General features: G+C 38.9%; 2 protein-coding genes and 1 pseudogene across 5 annotated transcripts in view; 2 read left to right on the top strand and 1 right to left on the bottom strand.

Annotated features, from left to right (window-relative positions):
* The window catches only part of ZNF451 (zinc finger protein 451), a 102,588-nt gene that overhangs the window by 38,284 nt on the left and 47,531 nt on the right, over window positions 1-16,773 (bottom strand). For all 3 annotated transcript variants that reach the window (XR_013960317.1, XM_080663473.1, XM_080663472.1), the window contains 4 exons: window positions 7,154-8,760; window positions 4,896-5,036; window positions 3,818-3,948; window positions 2,748-2,934 (listed from right to left, as the gene is read on the bottom strand). Coding sequence is in view for 2 of the 3 variants with exons in the window: in XM_080663473.1 (XP_080519599.1) it covers window positions 2,748-2,934; window positions 3,818-3,948; window positions 4,896-5,036; window positions 7,154-8,760 (2,066 nt within the window). In the remaining variant the exon portion in view is untranslated. The remainder of the gene's footprint in view (window positions 1-2,747; window positions 2,935-3,817; window positions 3,949-4,895; window positions 5,037-7,153; window positions 8,761-16,773) is intronic.
* On the top strand, window positions 11,586-11,834 carry LOC308246453 (small ribosomal subunit protein eS27-like; annotated as a pseudogene). Its single transcript has one exon. The product of its transcript is annotated as a small ribosomal subunit protein eS27-like (transcript).
* LOC308246988 (cytochrome c-like) lies at window positions 14,138-14,578 on the top strand. The gene has a single exon (XM_080665476.1). The coding sequence runs from the start codon at window positions 14,144-14,146 to the stop codon at window positions 14,459-14,461; it is 318 nt and encodes a 105-aa protein (XP_080521602.1). The 5' UTR covers window positions 14,138-14,143; the 3' UTR covers window positions 14,462-14,578.

The raw sequence follows: 16,773 nt of genomic DNA on the forward strand, positions 1-16,773 counted from the left end.
AAGGTAGTTTCTCAAAAAATTAAAAATAGAATTTGTATATAATCCAGCTATTCCATTCCTGGGTATACTAGTATACTCAAAAGAATTGAAAGCAGGGTCTTAAAGAGATATTTGTACACCCATACTCATAGCAACATTATTCACAGTAGCTAAAATATGGATACAATTAAAGTATCTACCGATTAATAAGTGGATAACCAAAATGGGATATAGATATAAAAGAATATTATTCAGCTGTAAAAAGGAAGGAAATTCTGACATATGTTATAACATGGATGAAACTGAGGACATTATGCTATGCTAAGTGAAATAAGCCAGTCATAAAAAGACAAGTGCTGCATGATTTCATTTATATGAAATACTTAGAATAGTCAAAATCAGAAAAAGAAAGTAGAGTGGTGGTTGCCAGGGCTGGGGGGAAAGGGGAATGGAGAGTTATTGTTTAATGGGTATAGAGTTTCAGTTTTGCAAGATGAGAGAGTTCCAAGATGGATAGTGGTGATGGCTACACAACAATATAAATGTAGTTGATACTACTAACCTGTACATTCCAGGATTATTAAGATGATAAAGCTTATGTTTTGTATATTTTACTACAATAAAAAAGTTGGAAAAAACTAAAAAAAGTCTACTGGCTAGGAATCATATTTTCTTTTTACAGTATTAATAAAAATAGCTGCTATTGCCGAAACCGGTTTGGCTCAGTGGATAGAGCGTCGGCCTGCGGACTGAAGGGTCCCGGGTTCGATTCCGGTCAAGGGCATGTACCTTGGTTGCGGGCACATCCCCAGTAGGAGGCGTGCAGGAGGCAGCTGATCGATGTTTCTCTCTCATCGATGTTTCTAGCTCTCTATCCCTCTCCTTCCTCTCTGTAGAAAATAAAATTAAAAAAAAAAGAACATTTAAAAAAAAATAGCTGCTATTTATAGTACCTTTAGCACTTTATACCTATCACTAATTTCTACAACCTTATCAATATGAAAAGTGAGACTCATAAAAAGTTGAGTAACTTGTCTGAAATCACACAGCTAGGAAGCAGCAAAGTTAGCATTCAAACCAAAGCCCATGCCATTCTTTATGCACTGTACGATCTCTGCTTTTCACAAAAATTCAGAATAAAGTACACACGTGCTCCCAAAAAGCAGTAAGTTCAAAAGAGCACTGATTGTGAACAAATGATTACAAAACCCAAAAACCTAGAGCATAAAAGAGGCATTCGGAAGGGAAAAATCAACATATAACAATAACCTATATCTTACCTCAAACCCTAATATACCCATGCAGACCTACTCATATGCAGTTCTCATTCCAAAGTTGAAATAAAGGCAAATTGGTAAAGGCTTCACATTCTAAATTGCAAAACAAACACTCCCAAAAGCATCAGCAAAAGAGAAGAAAAAAGGGGTTGGCAAAGGTAAAAATTTAAGTATTTTACAGGATATTAAATAAATGTTAAGGGAAAGAGGATGGCAAAAGAGTAGAAAAAGAAGACATTTGGAAAAAACAACCAAAGCTTAAAAAAATAGGTAAAACCAAAAACTGCAGAACAGAAATATAAAAGTCAATACTAAGACATGACATAAATATGTAAAACAGAGTTAATTTTCCTTTAAAGTGTATAGTTGATCTTGATTAATGAATGATTCCTAAGTTTGTGGAAGTGAATTAATTCACTGTAATAAGTGATCCAACAAAATTCTTCAGAATGGGCTTTCAATCAAAATGTGGCTCCAAATAAGTTGAATGAAAAAAATAACTAGAAGGTGAGCAAAGTTGAAAAATTTAAAGGCATGTAATAAAAATGCCAAAAAGTAGTTTTTCATGGAGGTCATTCATCAATACCTTCGATTCTTATTCATAACTGCAAATTGTAGGGCATAACTGCAGTTATTCTCTTCTATCCACATTTATTTCAGAAATTCTGAAAAAAAGAAAACCCCTTCTGAACCGAATTACATTCTTTCTTAAATACTGGTGAAACTGGACAATAGTACTCCCTTTCTTTGAACAATTTCAGAAAGACAGAGAAGAGAGTGTAAGTTCCTGGACTAGGATGGGGAGTACCTAGCCCTTCCAAGGAACTAAAGAGCCTGGCCAGCATGGCTCAGCGGTTGAGCATTGACCTATGAACCTAGAGGTCACGGTTCAATCCCCAGGGTGGGGCATACAGGAGGCAGCCAATCAATGATTCTCTCTCATCATTGATGTTTCTATCTCTCTCTTCCTCTCCCATCCTATCTGAAGTCAATAAAAATATATTTTTTTAAAAAAGAAAACTAAAAAACGATCTTTCAGAGCTTTATTTTGTCACTGTCAAATTCTTATATGGTCTTTTTCTTGGGGAGGAGGGATATTGACATATTATTATTTATTGCTTTCTGGATTCACCTTTAAGAACTTTGTTTTCTGAAATATTAAAGATAAATTTGGAATTTCAGAAACAAAGTGAAGATCTAGATTCCTAGTTTTGTAAAATTATACTAACATTATTTCATATAATGAATATGTTATATACATGAATATACATTTTCTCTATTAAATCAAAAATGTTTCAAAAGATTATGAATTCATTCTAGTCTAAAAAAGTTAAGAATGGAAGTAAGGTAAGGAAAAAACAAATAGAAGTATGAGAGCATGATGGTTTAGTGAGCAGGCAACAGTTCACTAGTGGACAGCAGTTTATTAATTCTCTCAGCAGTGAAGTCTCCTCCTCTTGGGTGGTTTACACTGTGACTGCAGCTGCATACCTTTGGTGGTATCAGATATGCTATTTAACAAGGCACACATCATATCACCCTCTAAGTGGTGAGGGTTTAGTATATGTGCTGGCCTCTGAGTCTTCTTAAATTGATTCTCTAGCTCCAGAAAACCTTGATCTCCTGAGAGGATGGTGAAAGGAATTTGCTTGGGTAGTTGTTCATCTAGACGGCCAGCCTAAGTTGGAATAAATAGCAGATGTTAATAAAAATCAGCATTTGAGTTTCAAATAAAGTTACATCTATTTCAGAATGAACACATACCTAGGAAGGATATAGATTGTTTCCTAGTTCCCACCAAAGTAAAGATCTCCTTCATAAATGAAATACACCACATTTAATGAAATATAAAATACCATCAACTAAAAGATAAGCTATTTTATGTGGAAGGAAAGAAGGGAGGGAGGAAGGGAGGGAGGGGCCAAAAGGAGTCCAATAGGAGGCCCCTATCATAAAGCTGAAATGCTATAAATCAACCACAGAGAAAAGGTAAGCAATGTAACTAGCACACTCAATATTGGCACTGGATAGGTGGAAAAAGAACTCTCTTGTGGTTTAAAACATAAGCATCATTCAACAAGTTTTCAGAGTACTAGTAAATTCATGTTATAAATGTGACACATAAATCTTTAAGCAGAGAATTTAATTTAAACTGGGTCTCAGGCTGGTTGTTTCTCTGGGTGACTTGCAAAGCAGAAACAAATGCAAATCCTGTCTAGCCAACAGTGATTGTTAAGGTGCCTCCCAATCTAAGAGATGTTAAAACGTAAAAGTGTCTTAGTATACCTCAAGTGCAATGTCATCTCTTGATCATTTATTCCATAAATAGTTGAGAGTTTACTATGGTACCTAAGAGTCTGATAGAAGTTAGGGAAAAAGCAATAAATAATTAAGCTCTAGTCTCTGCCCTTATAGTAGTCATAAGTAGAACCTGATATAGAAGGTTTAATACAAAAATATAACACTGAAGAATGATCTACAATCTTGTTATGATTAAAGTGGGTGGGAAATCCAAATAGGTCCTAGATTCACATTAAATCTGGAATAAAACAATGACTCACATGCATACATATGGCAAAATCAGCAGCATCTTTTCTTTTACTACAACGAGGATGAAGGAAAAAGCATCCAATCCTATTCAGGTAATTATAGATCTTACAGTTGAGTGGAGGCTTCCAATTGGTATTTCCTCCTATTATTTTTTAAAAAGGCATAAATGATAGTCAAACGGGAGAAAAAGAACCAGACACTAGATACAACTGAAAATTTTATCAAGAAAACACACTAGGAAAAAAAAGTGTTCTAGAGAGAAAGTACCAGATTAGAATGCAGAAGAACTCAGTTCTAGTGCAGGTATCACCATCTTGTTGCTTTACAATCTTGGGAACGTAGACCAACTTCCCTGAATCTGCCTATTCATCTGAAAACTCACAGGGATATTAAGGAGAATCAAAAGTAATGTGTGAAAATTCTTTGAATGGTATCATTCCATATGAATGTAAGCATTAGTGGTTTTTCACAAATATGTCAAGTCTGTCCAGTGGAGAGACATGATGGGCAACAGCAAAGCTAGATTTACTAAAAGGTTGTACTGGCTAACTTATCCAGGTCACTATGTTTCTATCTTAAATTCCAATTCTCTTTATATGTGGCTTCCTATCAAATATGAAGTATATCAGATGCTCATTATACTAAACTTCTGTAAATCACAGAAGTCTTTCTCCAAGGTTTGGTCAATGGTTTGTAAAAAGATTTAGATAAAGTTGCACATTTTTGAATAGTAGCACAGTTGCCACAAGGCCCAAGTTCAAAAGCTAACTCTACTACTTATTAGTTTTATACTTTAGAAAAAATAAACTTCTCAGCCTACTTCTTTATATTTTAAAATCCGTAAGCATGTATTAGCACCAAGTATAGTACCTGGCACATAGAAGTTATTAAATAAAGGCTTTTTCAAGCTGTATCTAAAGATTGACAAACTTTGGGTCACTAAAGAGCTAACATTTACCATAGAGAAATGTAGAAAAAAATATTATAACAGAGTAACTATTATGTAAATTGACAATATTGCAATATATTCCTATTATAAGAAAAAAACAAAATGGGGACTGCCTCAAATGTTTTCCTTATTAACCATACCTTGAAAGCCCCAAATAAATGTTCCTTGGTTAAGGTGCCCTGGTAGATGACCAAAAAAGTTGGACCAGTTATCAAAATCTACAAATACTATATGAGTCATGGTTCGCAGGTAATCCAAATCTGGAAGCTCAACAACTTCATCTAAGAAAAAAACATTAATATGGATTCAGTAAGAATTAGCTAAAAACATTTCAATTTCTCAGAGAATATGCAAAATATTAATCTTGCATGTTATTCTCATCTAAACCTTTTTGTAAAGTTCAAACCTGTACATGACACAGTACATTTAAATTGGATAATTTCGTTCTTTTCCCAATATAGACTGATTTATTAGTAGCCCTCTGGCTTGTGATTAAATACCATATAGAGCAGAAATGAGATAACCTACAACCTGCACCATAAAGTGGTGCATAATAGGCATTGGTGACACTTCAGTACTTCACTACAAGCACATCTTTCTTGATTCTCTCAGATTCTTTCATCCTCTACCACTCTCCAATTCTCATTCTCCCTCCCTTTCCCTTCTTTCATACTTTTCTACCTTGACAAAGCCTTAAAGTCTCTAGTGGTAGCAATGCAAACCTTAAAATATTAAATTATTTATAAAATAAATAGCTTCTGCTCAACCTAATAGAGACTTCCTCAAATATACTACTGTATCCCCTCCCATTTCCAAGCCACCCATCACCTTATATCTTTTCTTAAAATTCTAATTAGTGTAGATTTAGATACTACAGTCATCTTCTATTAAAAATAACCAATCCAAATTTCCAAAAAATAATCAGAAGAGCAATAGAAAAGCAAAAGAAAACATAAAATGGGGTGACCACAGGTTTACTGTTTGAAGTAGTGTTAAATAGGTCTGTAATATGTCAATTAATAATTTCTTACATAAAATATGCCATGACTAAAGGTGATGCTGAGATCTACATGTGCCAGAGAGCAAGCCTGTAAAAATTCAGTATTTCATAAGAATACTTTATTAGCCAAATTTTTCACATATCCTCATTGTCTCCACTCTACATGGTAAAACATATCAAGAGTTAATAGTTATGGTGAAGGAATTAAGCAAAGAAAACAACAACAGTTACAACAGTTCATAGATATAGACAACAGTATGACGATTATCAGAGGGAAAGGGGGGTAGGAGGAGGTAGAAGAGGGTAAAGGGGGAATAGATGGTGATGGAAGGATACTTGACTTGAGGTGGTGAACACATAATGAACTATATAGATGATGTATTATACAATTGTACACCTGAAGACTATATAATTTTATTAACCAATGTCAACCCAACAAATTTAATAAAAAATTTTTAAAGGAGCCGAGACCGGTTTGGCTCGGTGGATAGAGCGTCGGCCTGTGGACTGAAGGGTCCCGGGTTCGATTCCGGTCAGGGGCATGTACCTTGGTTGCGGGCACATCCCCAGTGGGAGGTGTGCAGGAGGCAGCTGATCGATGTTTCTCTCTCATCGATGTTTCTAGCTCTCTATCCCTCTCCCTTCCTCTCTGTAAAAATGTCAATAAAATATATTAAAAAAATTTTTTTTAAAGGATATAGACTTGCAATTATACTTTAAACAAAACAAATAATATTTCTAAACAAATAAAAACATTGCACTCTTCTAGGCTTACTTAATCTTACCATATAGGAGAAGGAAAGTCTAGAGTAAGTACAAACAAGGGATCCACACCTCATTCCTCTCCCTGGTTTTTGCTACCACTTATAACTCTACTTCTAATTCCTATTTTAACTATAAGTAAAAGCTTTGATTAAAAACAAATCATAACAAAAATATACAAATTCTAAAGTGACCTTGAAGATTTCTTGTACTTATAGAATAAGGCCAAAATAGAAACAAAAAGAATTCTACTTGATTTATCATGATTTGAATTAAAATCAAAATATTATGTCCAGGATAACATTAAAATCTTACTTTCTGAAACACTGTAAATTTCCTTCATCTCTCAAATCCCCATGCCTTTTGTAAAAGAAAAAATGTTATCTAAAATACATACTACTTAAAGCTAACATACACGCTTGGTCCCCTTAAGTTTAGAAAATGGCTGGCTTGATATAGTAGTAGGAATATAAATCCCTACGAAGTATATGCTACAGTAATTAACTAACGTATCATCCAATCATGTTGGTTGTTTCAAAACTGAATCATTACTAGTTTTCACAAAAATGATGGCTACAATACACGTTTCTACATTAATACAGAAATCTGCACAGACATTAGAGTGGTAAAGCATACCTATATTCTGACAGCTGAGGTCATTCTCGGCTCCTTTCTCCATGTCTGAATTTTTTGGATAGCTTACTGCCTGTTTCAGTTTTCTCTCTGTACGTGAGGCATTGGCAGCAAACTTGTACGGGCTTGTTTGTTCAAATCCAAAATGCGCCACACTGGCTTTCTGTAAGAAGCAATGTTTTGTATGGAAGTGCTGCTGAGCACTCTCAGGATCATGAAACCCTTTGGTGCAGGTGCCACACTTGATTACATACTGCTGCTCCTCCTCCACCCTCTTTGCTTCGCTGTGCACTTGATGGATATGAGTGTTCATGTCGGCTGCATTCTGTGCTGTTGCTGAACACAAACTGCAGCGAAACCACAATTTACCTTTATCCAGCATCGTTTGGAGACATCTACTATAATCTTCCCTTCTGTTGACTTTACAGATGTAACTCTCACGACAACCACAGGTTAACAGATTACCGGTCTCTAGCACAGGAAAATCATTCTCAGTTTTAATTGAAATTTCAGTTTTTTCTGGCACAAACACATAATCTATGCTGTGGTGCTCCTTATAATGACTCAAAAATGCTTCTTCCACATTAAAGGTGAGATCACAAAGCCCACAGAAGTACTTAATCTTTATCTCATTGTCATGTGCATCTTGGCAATGTCGGTAAAGTGTTTCTATCTTGTGAAAAGTCTTTTTGCAATGAGCACAGCTGTATCTATGAAACTGGTGACTTGCTAAAGACATGCAATGCTGTTTTACACATTCTTGGGAATCAAACATATCTTCACAGATTCGGCATTGCCATTTACCCCTTGGAGGACTGTTTGGTGGGGAATGATCAACAATAGCAATAGTTGAAGAAGGATTCTTAACAGTCAAATTACTCCCCACTATTGTAGAGGATGATGGCAAAATTTCACTTTCTACCTCATCTGTCTCATAAAAATACCTGTGACCACTATGAAATTCAGTCACATGTGCCATGATAGTTTCTTTCCTTGTTAATTCCTTTTTGCACGTTCGACACCAGAAAAGAAAGTTATTTAAATGTGCCCCTCCATGTATCCGACTCATATGTAAACGGATCACACCTGAATCTTCACATACCTTTCCACAGACCACACACTTAAAACACATTGTATTTGCTGAGAAAACATGCTTTTCTACTAAATCTTCACTTGGGAATCGTTGGTGGCATTCACAAACCCAGGTTTTAACAACTGACTTTCCTTCCTGGACACAAACCATATCTTCATGGCTTTTATCTTCTAAGTTCATCTTCTTTTTTGGAATGGTACTGCAATCTTGTGAGCTAGATTCTTGGAAAGACATAGTTCTTTTAAGTGATGAAAATTTCGATTGATCTAGCAATAGATTCAAGTCAGGAGGAGATTTTTTCCCTTCACTGATGTAGCTATAAAGTAAGACTGATTCTTCCATTGAGTTAATGACTCGGACTTTGTGTCCTAAATTTTGCTTATGGTTTCGGGTACTGGTTTCATTCACAAAGGCTTGGTTGCAATTTGAACAATAACCTCTTAATATGAATTTCTCTGCAATCTGGGCAATGCTTTTCTCAGCTACAGCTACAGGACCAGCATTCCGACAACGAACTCTAAAGTGGATAAGAAAAGGTGAAGAGATTAAGCAAAACAAAACTCATAGACACAAACAACAGTATGCTAGAGGGAAAGGGGGGTGGGGGAGATCAAAGACGGGGTAAATGGTGATGGAAGGAGACTTCACTTGGAGTTGTGAACACATAATTCAATATACAGTCATTATAGAATTCTATACTGACACCTATATAATTTTATTAATCAATGTCACTGCAATAAATTCAATTAAAATATTTAAAAAAATAAAGTGGATAAGAAAAACTCTCATAAGTATTTTCTAAATGCAATATCTCTGCTTTTATTGTAGGAATCCTATCTTATAAAAGTGTAATATGCAAATTACCCATCACTCCGCTACACCCACAAGCCACACCCACCAGCCAATCAGGAGCGAGTATGCAAATTAACCCAACCAAGATGGCTGCAGCCACAGAGCGAGCAAGAGGCTTGGGTTTCCCCGGCAATGGAGGAAGCCAAGCTTTCCGCACATCCTGGCCAGCCCAGGCCTCCACTTAAGGCTACAAAGTTTTAATTATAGAAGATAAATAAATCCCAACAAAAATGGTAGCAGCCATGAAGCTGGAGAGAGCAGGAGGCTTGAGTTGTCCCTGGTGATGGAGGAAGCCAAGCTTCCGCAGCCCTGGCCTGGCTTGGCCTCCACTCAAGGCTACAAAGTTTCAATTATAGAAGATAAATAAATCCCAACAAAAATGGCTGCCGCCACGGAGCAAGCAGGAGGCTTGGCTCTGCTCAAGGCTACAAATTTTTGTAGAAGATAAATAAATCCCAGATCCCATGGCCTCCACTTGGGTCACCAGGGGGCATGGCTGGCCTGCAAACCACCACAGGCCCCTCGCCCAGGCCACCCCACGCCCAAAGGGAACCCCTACCCTGATCCAGGACACCCTTCAAGGCAAACCAGCTGGCCCCCACCCATGCACCAGGCCTCTATCCTATCTAATAAAAGAGTAATATGCAAATTGACCATCACTCCAACACACAAGATGGCTGCACCCATGTGGTCAAAGATGGCTGCCCCCATGTGGACACAAGATGGCTGCCACAAGATGGCAAGCAGGGGAGAGCAGTTGGGAGGGACCAGGCCTGCAAGGGAGGGCAGTTGGGGGTGATCAAGCCTGCAGGGAAGGGCAGTTAGAGGTGACCAGGCCGGCAGAGGAGGGAAGTTGAGGGCGACCGGGCCTGCAGGGAAGGGCAGTTGGGGGGGGACCCAGTCCTGCAGGGGAGGGCAGTTAGGGGCAAAGAGGCTGGCAGGGGAGCAGTTAGGCATCAATCAGGCTGGCAGGAGAGTGGTTAGGGGGTGATTAGGCTGGCAGGCAGAAGCGGTTAAGGGCAATCAGGAAGGCAGGCAGGCGAGCATTGGGAGCCAGCAGTCCTAGATTGTGAAAGGGGTCCCAGATTGGAGAGGGTGCAGGCTGGGCTGAGGGACACACCCCCCATGCACGAATTTCGTGCACCAGGCCTCTAGTTATAAAATAAACAACATATACATAAGCACTAAAAAATATTTCTCAGTAAAGATACAAGTTATATAATACTAGAGGCCCAGTGAATGAAAATTCATGCACTGGAGGGGAGGTCCCTCAGCCCAGCCTGACCCCTCTCATAGTCCAGGAGGTGACCTGGCGATCAAGGGAAGGCGACGCTCCATCACACCTCTGCTACTGCCACTGCCAGCAGCGCAAACCTCGGCCAGCCTTGGTTACCTGAGCCTCGGGAGGCCCTGGGCGGCTGGGGGGCTGAGGAGACTGGGGGACTCTGGAGGCAGGTGCACAGCAAGGCCTTGCTACGCCACCTGCTGCCCCGCCGGGCTGAGGGGACTGGGTGCCACCATCTTGTGGCTGTGGGCACTGCCATCTTTGAGGGTGTGGCAATCAATTAGCATATTCCCTCCTTATTGGCTGTGGGTGCTGCCATCTTTGAGGGGAGGGCAGTCAATTAGCATATTCCCTCTTTATTAGATAGGATTAGATAGGATTCTATCAGCTCAATGTACCTGAGTATTACCTACATTTTGTCTGTTTCTATCCTATATACAAAAGGGTAAAACTAGAATCAAAAGATTTTTTAAAAATCAGACAAACTTTAAAAAAACTAAGAACAGAATCAAATACACTGACAGAGGACTTTATCAGACAAGCAATAACTTCTTTATAATTAAACTGGGTGGAGGAACGCTACAGTAAGATTCTCAATAACCTGGTACCCATTCATTAAGAACTGATTTACTTTATGTCAGGAATATGCCATGTCAATAGTTACTTTTATATTAAAGAATCAGGCTCAATTAAGTGAGAAACTATTCCAAAAATTAAATGAAAATAAATCATCTTCTCTAGGGAAAAAGAAAAATTGGAACTGTGCTTCAACTGTCTTCCTTTCAATACTAAACTCCAAAGAGAACAGACCTGCTACCATCCCATACATTTAATATATTTTAAAAGTGGGAAGTTATATTGAGTATGGTCTTTAGTTATAGTGGAATTAAACTGAAAACAAGAAATAATAATAAAAATCCCTAAGTATTTGGAAATTATATCCCTAAATCTTTACAAGTTAAACAGCACATTTCTAATAAATCTACAGGTCAAAGAAAATATTAAAAGAGAAAAGATAAAATATTTTTAACTAAATAAAAACAACTTATAAAAATCTGAGGAATGCAGGTAAAGCAATGCTTAGACAAAAATTTTTAACTTTAAATGTTTATGTAGAAAAAGAAGGTCCAAAGTCAATCTAAACTTCTACCTTAAAAAGCTAGAATAAAACCCTTTTCTGGCAGAGACGACCTCCCCACAACAATATGCCTGGCACAAAGGAGCTCCTTCTTCCCTCTCCAGAAGAGGAGAAGAGGAAACACAAAAAGTGCCTGGTGCAGAGCCCCAATTCCTACTTCATGGATGTGAAATGCCCAGGATGCTACAAAATCACCACCATCTTTAACCTGCACAAAAAGTAGTTCTGTGTGTTGGTTGCTCCACTGTTCTCTGTCAGAACAGGAAGAAAAGCCAGGCTTATAGAAGGATGCTCCTTCAGAAGGAAGCAGCACTAAAAGCACCTCAAATCAAGAAGAGTAGGAAACCAAGCCAATAAACACATTTTGGATAAAAAAAAAAGTTAGAAAAAGATAAGCAAATTAAACCCAAAGTTTAAAGACCAGAAATCAACAAAGTAAAAAATGGGAAAAAAAACAGAGAATCAATCATCAGTGAAATCAAATGCTGGTTGTTTTAAAGATCAACAAAAATCTGTTCAAAGATAGATTTTAGAAATAAATGTAAAAGCTTTTAAAAAGCTTAACTTTTTTAAAAAATGAAAGAAACAAAAAATATATTTCTGAAACAAGAATAAGCAAAGGTTTCTCAGGACTGAGAAAGCATAACTATAAAAGAAAAAAAAATCTATAAATTACACCTAATGAGATTAAAAACTTCTCATCAAAAGACACAATTAACAATATGAATATGCACCAGACTGGGAGAGAATGCATTCACAGTACATATACCTAACAAAAGATTTATATCAAGAATATATAAAGAACCCCAACTCACATTTAAAGGCAAACAATCTAATTTTTAAAATAGGCAAAAGACTTGAACAGATATTTCACGAAGATAAATGAATAGTCCTAAGTACATGAAAAAGTGCCTAACATCATTGTTCATCAGGAAAATGCAGATTAAAAACCACAATGAGAGGAGAAACCAAGATGGCAGCATAGGTAAACACCTAAACCGCTGCCTCACACAACAATATCTAAACTACAACTAAAAGACAAAACGGACACCATCCAGAACAATAGGAAAGCTGGCTGAGTGGAAATTCTACAACTAGAAGAAAAGAGGAAAGCACATTGAGACTCAGAGGAGCTGCAAAAGGCTGAGATACGGAGACTTGCACGCGAAGAGGACGGGCGGCTGTATGCATGGGCGGCTGAGTGCACGCTGGCCTTCTAAAGCGGGAGGGAGACGGAAGCTCCCGACTGCACTGAACTCCAGTCCCAGGCGAGATGCTGGGAAACCAGACTCATTTGGGGGGAATCTGGACTGTCAGGAAAAGAGAAAGCACACTGAGACTCGGGAGCTGCGGAAGGCAGTGGTCCGGAGGTGCGCACGCAGAGAGGACTGACTGCTAAATGCACGGGCGGCTAAGTGCGCAGCTGGCTTTCTAAAGCGGGAGGGAGACGGAAGTTCCCAACTGTGCTGAACTCCAGTTCCAGGCAAGTTTCTGGGAACCCAGACTCATTCGGGGAGAAACTGGACTGTCTGGCATCAGGCGGAACTTGAGGGTGGCTTTCTCTCAGAGGTGCTTGCAGCAATTACCAAGGGACACAGAGACCCAGGGACCTCATAGGGCAGGGCTGATGGGAAACCAAGGCTGTCTGCTCCGCCCTGAGACTTCGCCCCATCCAAGCTGAGCACAGAGGCTTTTGCAATTTTGCAAGTCTTGTCTCATAAGAGTGTCTCCAGCACAGAAGTTCTCCCAGTGTAGACACAACTGATCCTCACAGCCAATTGGCCTCAAGGTCAATTCCTCCCAGTGATACCAACAACAACCAAGACTTAACTATAGCAAGGCTGAGCACACAGTCCACAAAGGGGTGCACCAAGAGTGTCCACCTCAGGTAACTGGGGAGGCTGAGCCACTGTGCCCTATAGGACACCTAACACACAAAGCTACTCTACCAACTCAGGGAAGTAGCGAAAATGCGGAGACAAAGAAACAGATCACAAATGAAAGAAATGGAGGAAAACAAACGACTGGATATAGAGTTCAAAACCACAGTTATAAGGTTTTTCAAGAATTTCCTAAAAAAGGCCGATAAATTTAGCGAGACCCTCGAGGATATAAAAAAGGACCAACTAGAAATTAAACATACACTGACTGAAATAAAAAATATTATACAGAGTCCTAACAGCAGACTAGAGGACTGCAAGAATCAAGTCAAAGATTTGAACTACAAAGAAGCAAAAAACACTCAGCCAGGAAGGCAAAAAGAAAAAAGAATCCAAAAATTTGAAGATAGTGTAAGGAGCCTCTGGGACAACCTCAAACGTACCAACATCCAAATTATGGGGGTGCCAGAAGAAGAGAGAGAGCAAGATACTGAAAACCTATTTGAAGAAATAATGACTGAAAACTTCCCCCAACTGGTGAAAAAAATAGACTTACAAGTCCAGGAAGTGCACAGAGCCCCAAACAAAAGGAATCCAAAGAGGACCACACCAAGACACATCATAATTAAAATGCCAAGAGCAAAAGACAAAGAGAGAATATTAAAAGCAGCAAGAGGAGAGAGCGGGACATCCGGCTTGTGAGTGGGGACCTCCGTGTCACGCGCGACTAACAAGCAATTTAAAAATGGGTGATGTTGAGAAGGGCAAGAAGATTTTTGTTCAGAAGTGTGCCCAGTGCCATACTGTGGAAAAGGGAGGCAAGCACAAGACTGGGCCAAATCTCCATGGTCTCTTTGGGCGAAAGACAGGTCAGGCCCCTGGATTTTCTTACACGGATGCCAACAAGAACAAAGGTATCACCTGGGGTGAGGCTACTCTGATGGAGTATTTGGAGAATCCCAAGAAGTACATCCCTGGAACAAAAATGATCTTCACTGGCATTAAGAAGAGTGCAGAAAGGGCAGACTTGATAGCTTATCTTAAAAAAGCTACTAATGAGTAATAGTTGGCCACTGCCTTATTTATTACAAATGTCTCATGACTTTTTTTATGTGTACCATATTTAAATTGATCTCATACACCAGAATTCAGATCATGAATGGCTAATAGAGCATTTCTTTCGGGCAGTCCTGATTTAAATAAGATTGGCTTGGGGTTTAAATGAGTATGGTTGGCTTTTTGAGCTTTGATGATAATTTTGGTTCAGCAAGCACTGTTACTGTCCTCCCTTCTAAAAATATGGTTGGACTTGATTCCTAGTGTTCAACTTTTCACAGAGGTGGCGAGTGCCATCTCAGAACCTGTAGGACTGGCTTATATTTAGATTTATATGATTGGTTGTATTAATACGTTTAAATTCTGAGGAAATCCCTTCAATGTCTCTCAGACCTGCAAGACTTGTGTTTCAAGTTGTGTTCATCCGCCTGTTAAAAGGAAGGGTTGCAGATAAGCTGGCAGTGACCATAATTTTATCTCTTTGGTCCCAACGATGCCAATTTAATAAAATTCCCTGTATCTAAAAAAAAAAAAAAAAAAAAAAAAAGCAGCAAGAGAAAAACATTTAATTACCTACAAGGGAGCACCCATACGATTGTCAGCTGATTTCTCAACAGAAACTATGCAGGCCAGACGGGAGTGGCAAGAAATATTTAAAGTGATGAGTAGCAAGAACCTACAACCAAGATTACTCTACCCAGCAAAGCTATCATTCAGAATTGAAGGTCAGACAAAGAGCTTCACAGATAAGAAAAAGCTAAAGGAGTTCATCACCACCCAACTAGTATTATATGAAATGCTGAAAGGTATTCTTTAAGAAGAGGAAGAAGAAGAAAAGGTAAAGATAAAAATTATGAACAACAAATACATGTCTATCAACAAGTGAATCTAAAAATCAAGTGAATAAAAAATCTGATAAACAGAATAAACTGGTGAATATAATAGAATCAAGGGCATAGAAAGCGAGTGGACTGACAATTCTTGGGGGGAAAGGGGTGTGGGGGGGTATGGGAAGAGACTGGACAAAAAGCGTACACCTATGGATGAGGACAGTGTGGGGGAGGTAAGGGCAGAGGGTGGGATGGGAACTGGGTGGAGGGGAGCCTTGGGGGGAAAAAAGAGGAACAATTGTAATAATCTGAACAATAAAGATTTACTAAATTAAAAAAAAAAACCCACAATGAGACACTCAAAAGAATAGCTAAAATGAAAAAGACTGGCAACACCAAATCTTGGTATGGAAATAGAATAACTGGAATTCTCTATCTTGCTGCTAGAAATACACACTAAAATGTTTAGTAGTTTCTTATAAAACAAAATACACAACTACTTTTTGACCAAGCAATTCCATTCCTACATATTGTTCCAAGAGAAATGAAAACATATATCCATAAAAAGATTTGTACAAAATGTATATAGCACCTTTACTCGGAACAGTTAAAAACTGTCAATAATCTACTAGTAACTGTTCATCCACATGAGAATGAATAAACAAACTGTGCTATATTCATACAGTAGAATACAGTACTACTCACCAGTAAAAAGGAACAAAGTACTGACCAATATGGATCAATCTCCCAGATACTATGACAAATACAAAAGAGTACATACTATATGATTCCATTTATATAAAGTTGAAGAAGAGATAAAACTAATGTAAGATATAAAAAATATAATATCAGAATAAACATTGCCTGGAAATGAGAGGGTGGAAAAAGTTGGGAAGGGACACAATGGAACTTCCCAGAGAGGTAACATCCTATATAACAAAAGGGTAATATGCAAATTGACCCTACCGGCAGGACGACCCGGGAACAACTGGTCGCTATGATGTGCACTGACCACCAGGGGACAGATGCTCAACGCAGGAGCTGCCCCCTGGTGGTCAGTGCACTCCCACAGGGGAAGCTCTGATCAGCCACAGGCCGGGCTGACGGCTGCAGGCTGATGGCTGCAAGCACAGCGTGGTGGCAGGAGCCTCTCCCGCCTCCTCGGCAGCGCAAAGGATGGCAGCGCTAAGGATGTCTGACTGTGGCTTAGGCCCACTTCCCACAGACCTAAGCTGCAGTCGGACATCCCTCGAGGGCTCCCAGGCTGACAGAGGAATGTCTGACTGCCAGCTTAGGCCCGATCCCCCAGGGAAGCAGGTGGACATCCCCTGAGGGGTCCTGGACTGCAAGAAGGTGCAGGCTGGGCTGACAGATTCCCTCCATCAGTGCACGAATTTTTGTGCACCAGGCCTCTAGTATTATGGCAAAAGTGTAGGTTAAACAGAAGTATCCATTTGTCAAATTGTGAAAGTTAAAATTGTACAATTGT

This window comes from Plecotus auritus (genome assembly GCF_963455305.1).
Source record: "Plecotus auritus genome assembly, chromosome: 4".
Taxonomy (NCBI): Eukaryota; Metazoa; Chordata; class Mammalia; order Chiroptera; family Vespertilionidae; genus Plecotus; species Plecotus auritus.

Excerpts from the sequence above, each read along its gene's own strand:
- LOC308246988 (XM_080665476.1), top strand. The coding sequence starts at position 14,144 with ATGGGTGATGTTGAGAAGGGCAAGAAGATTTTTGTTCAGAAGTGTGCC.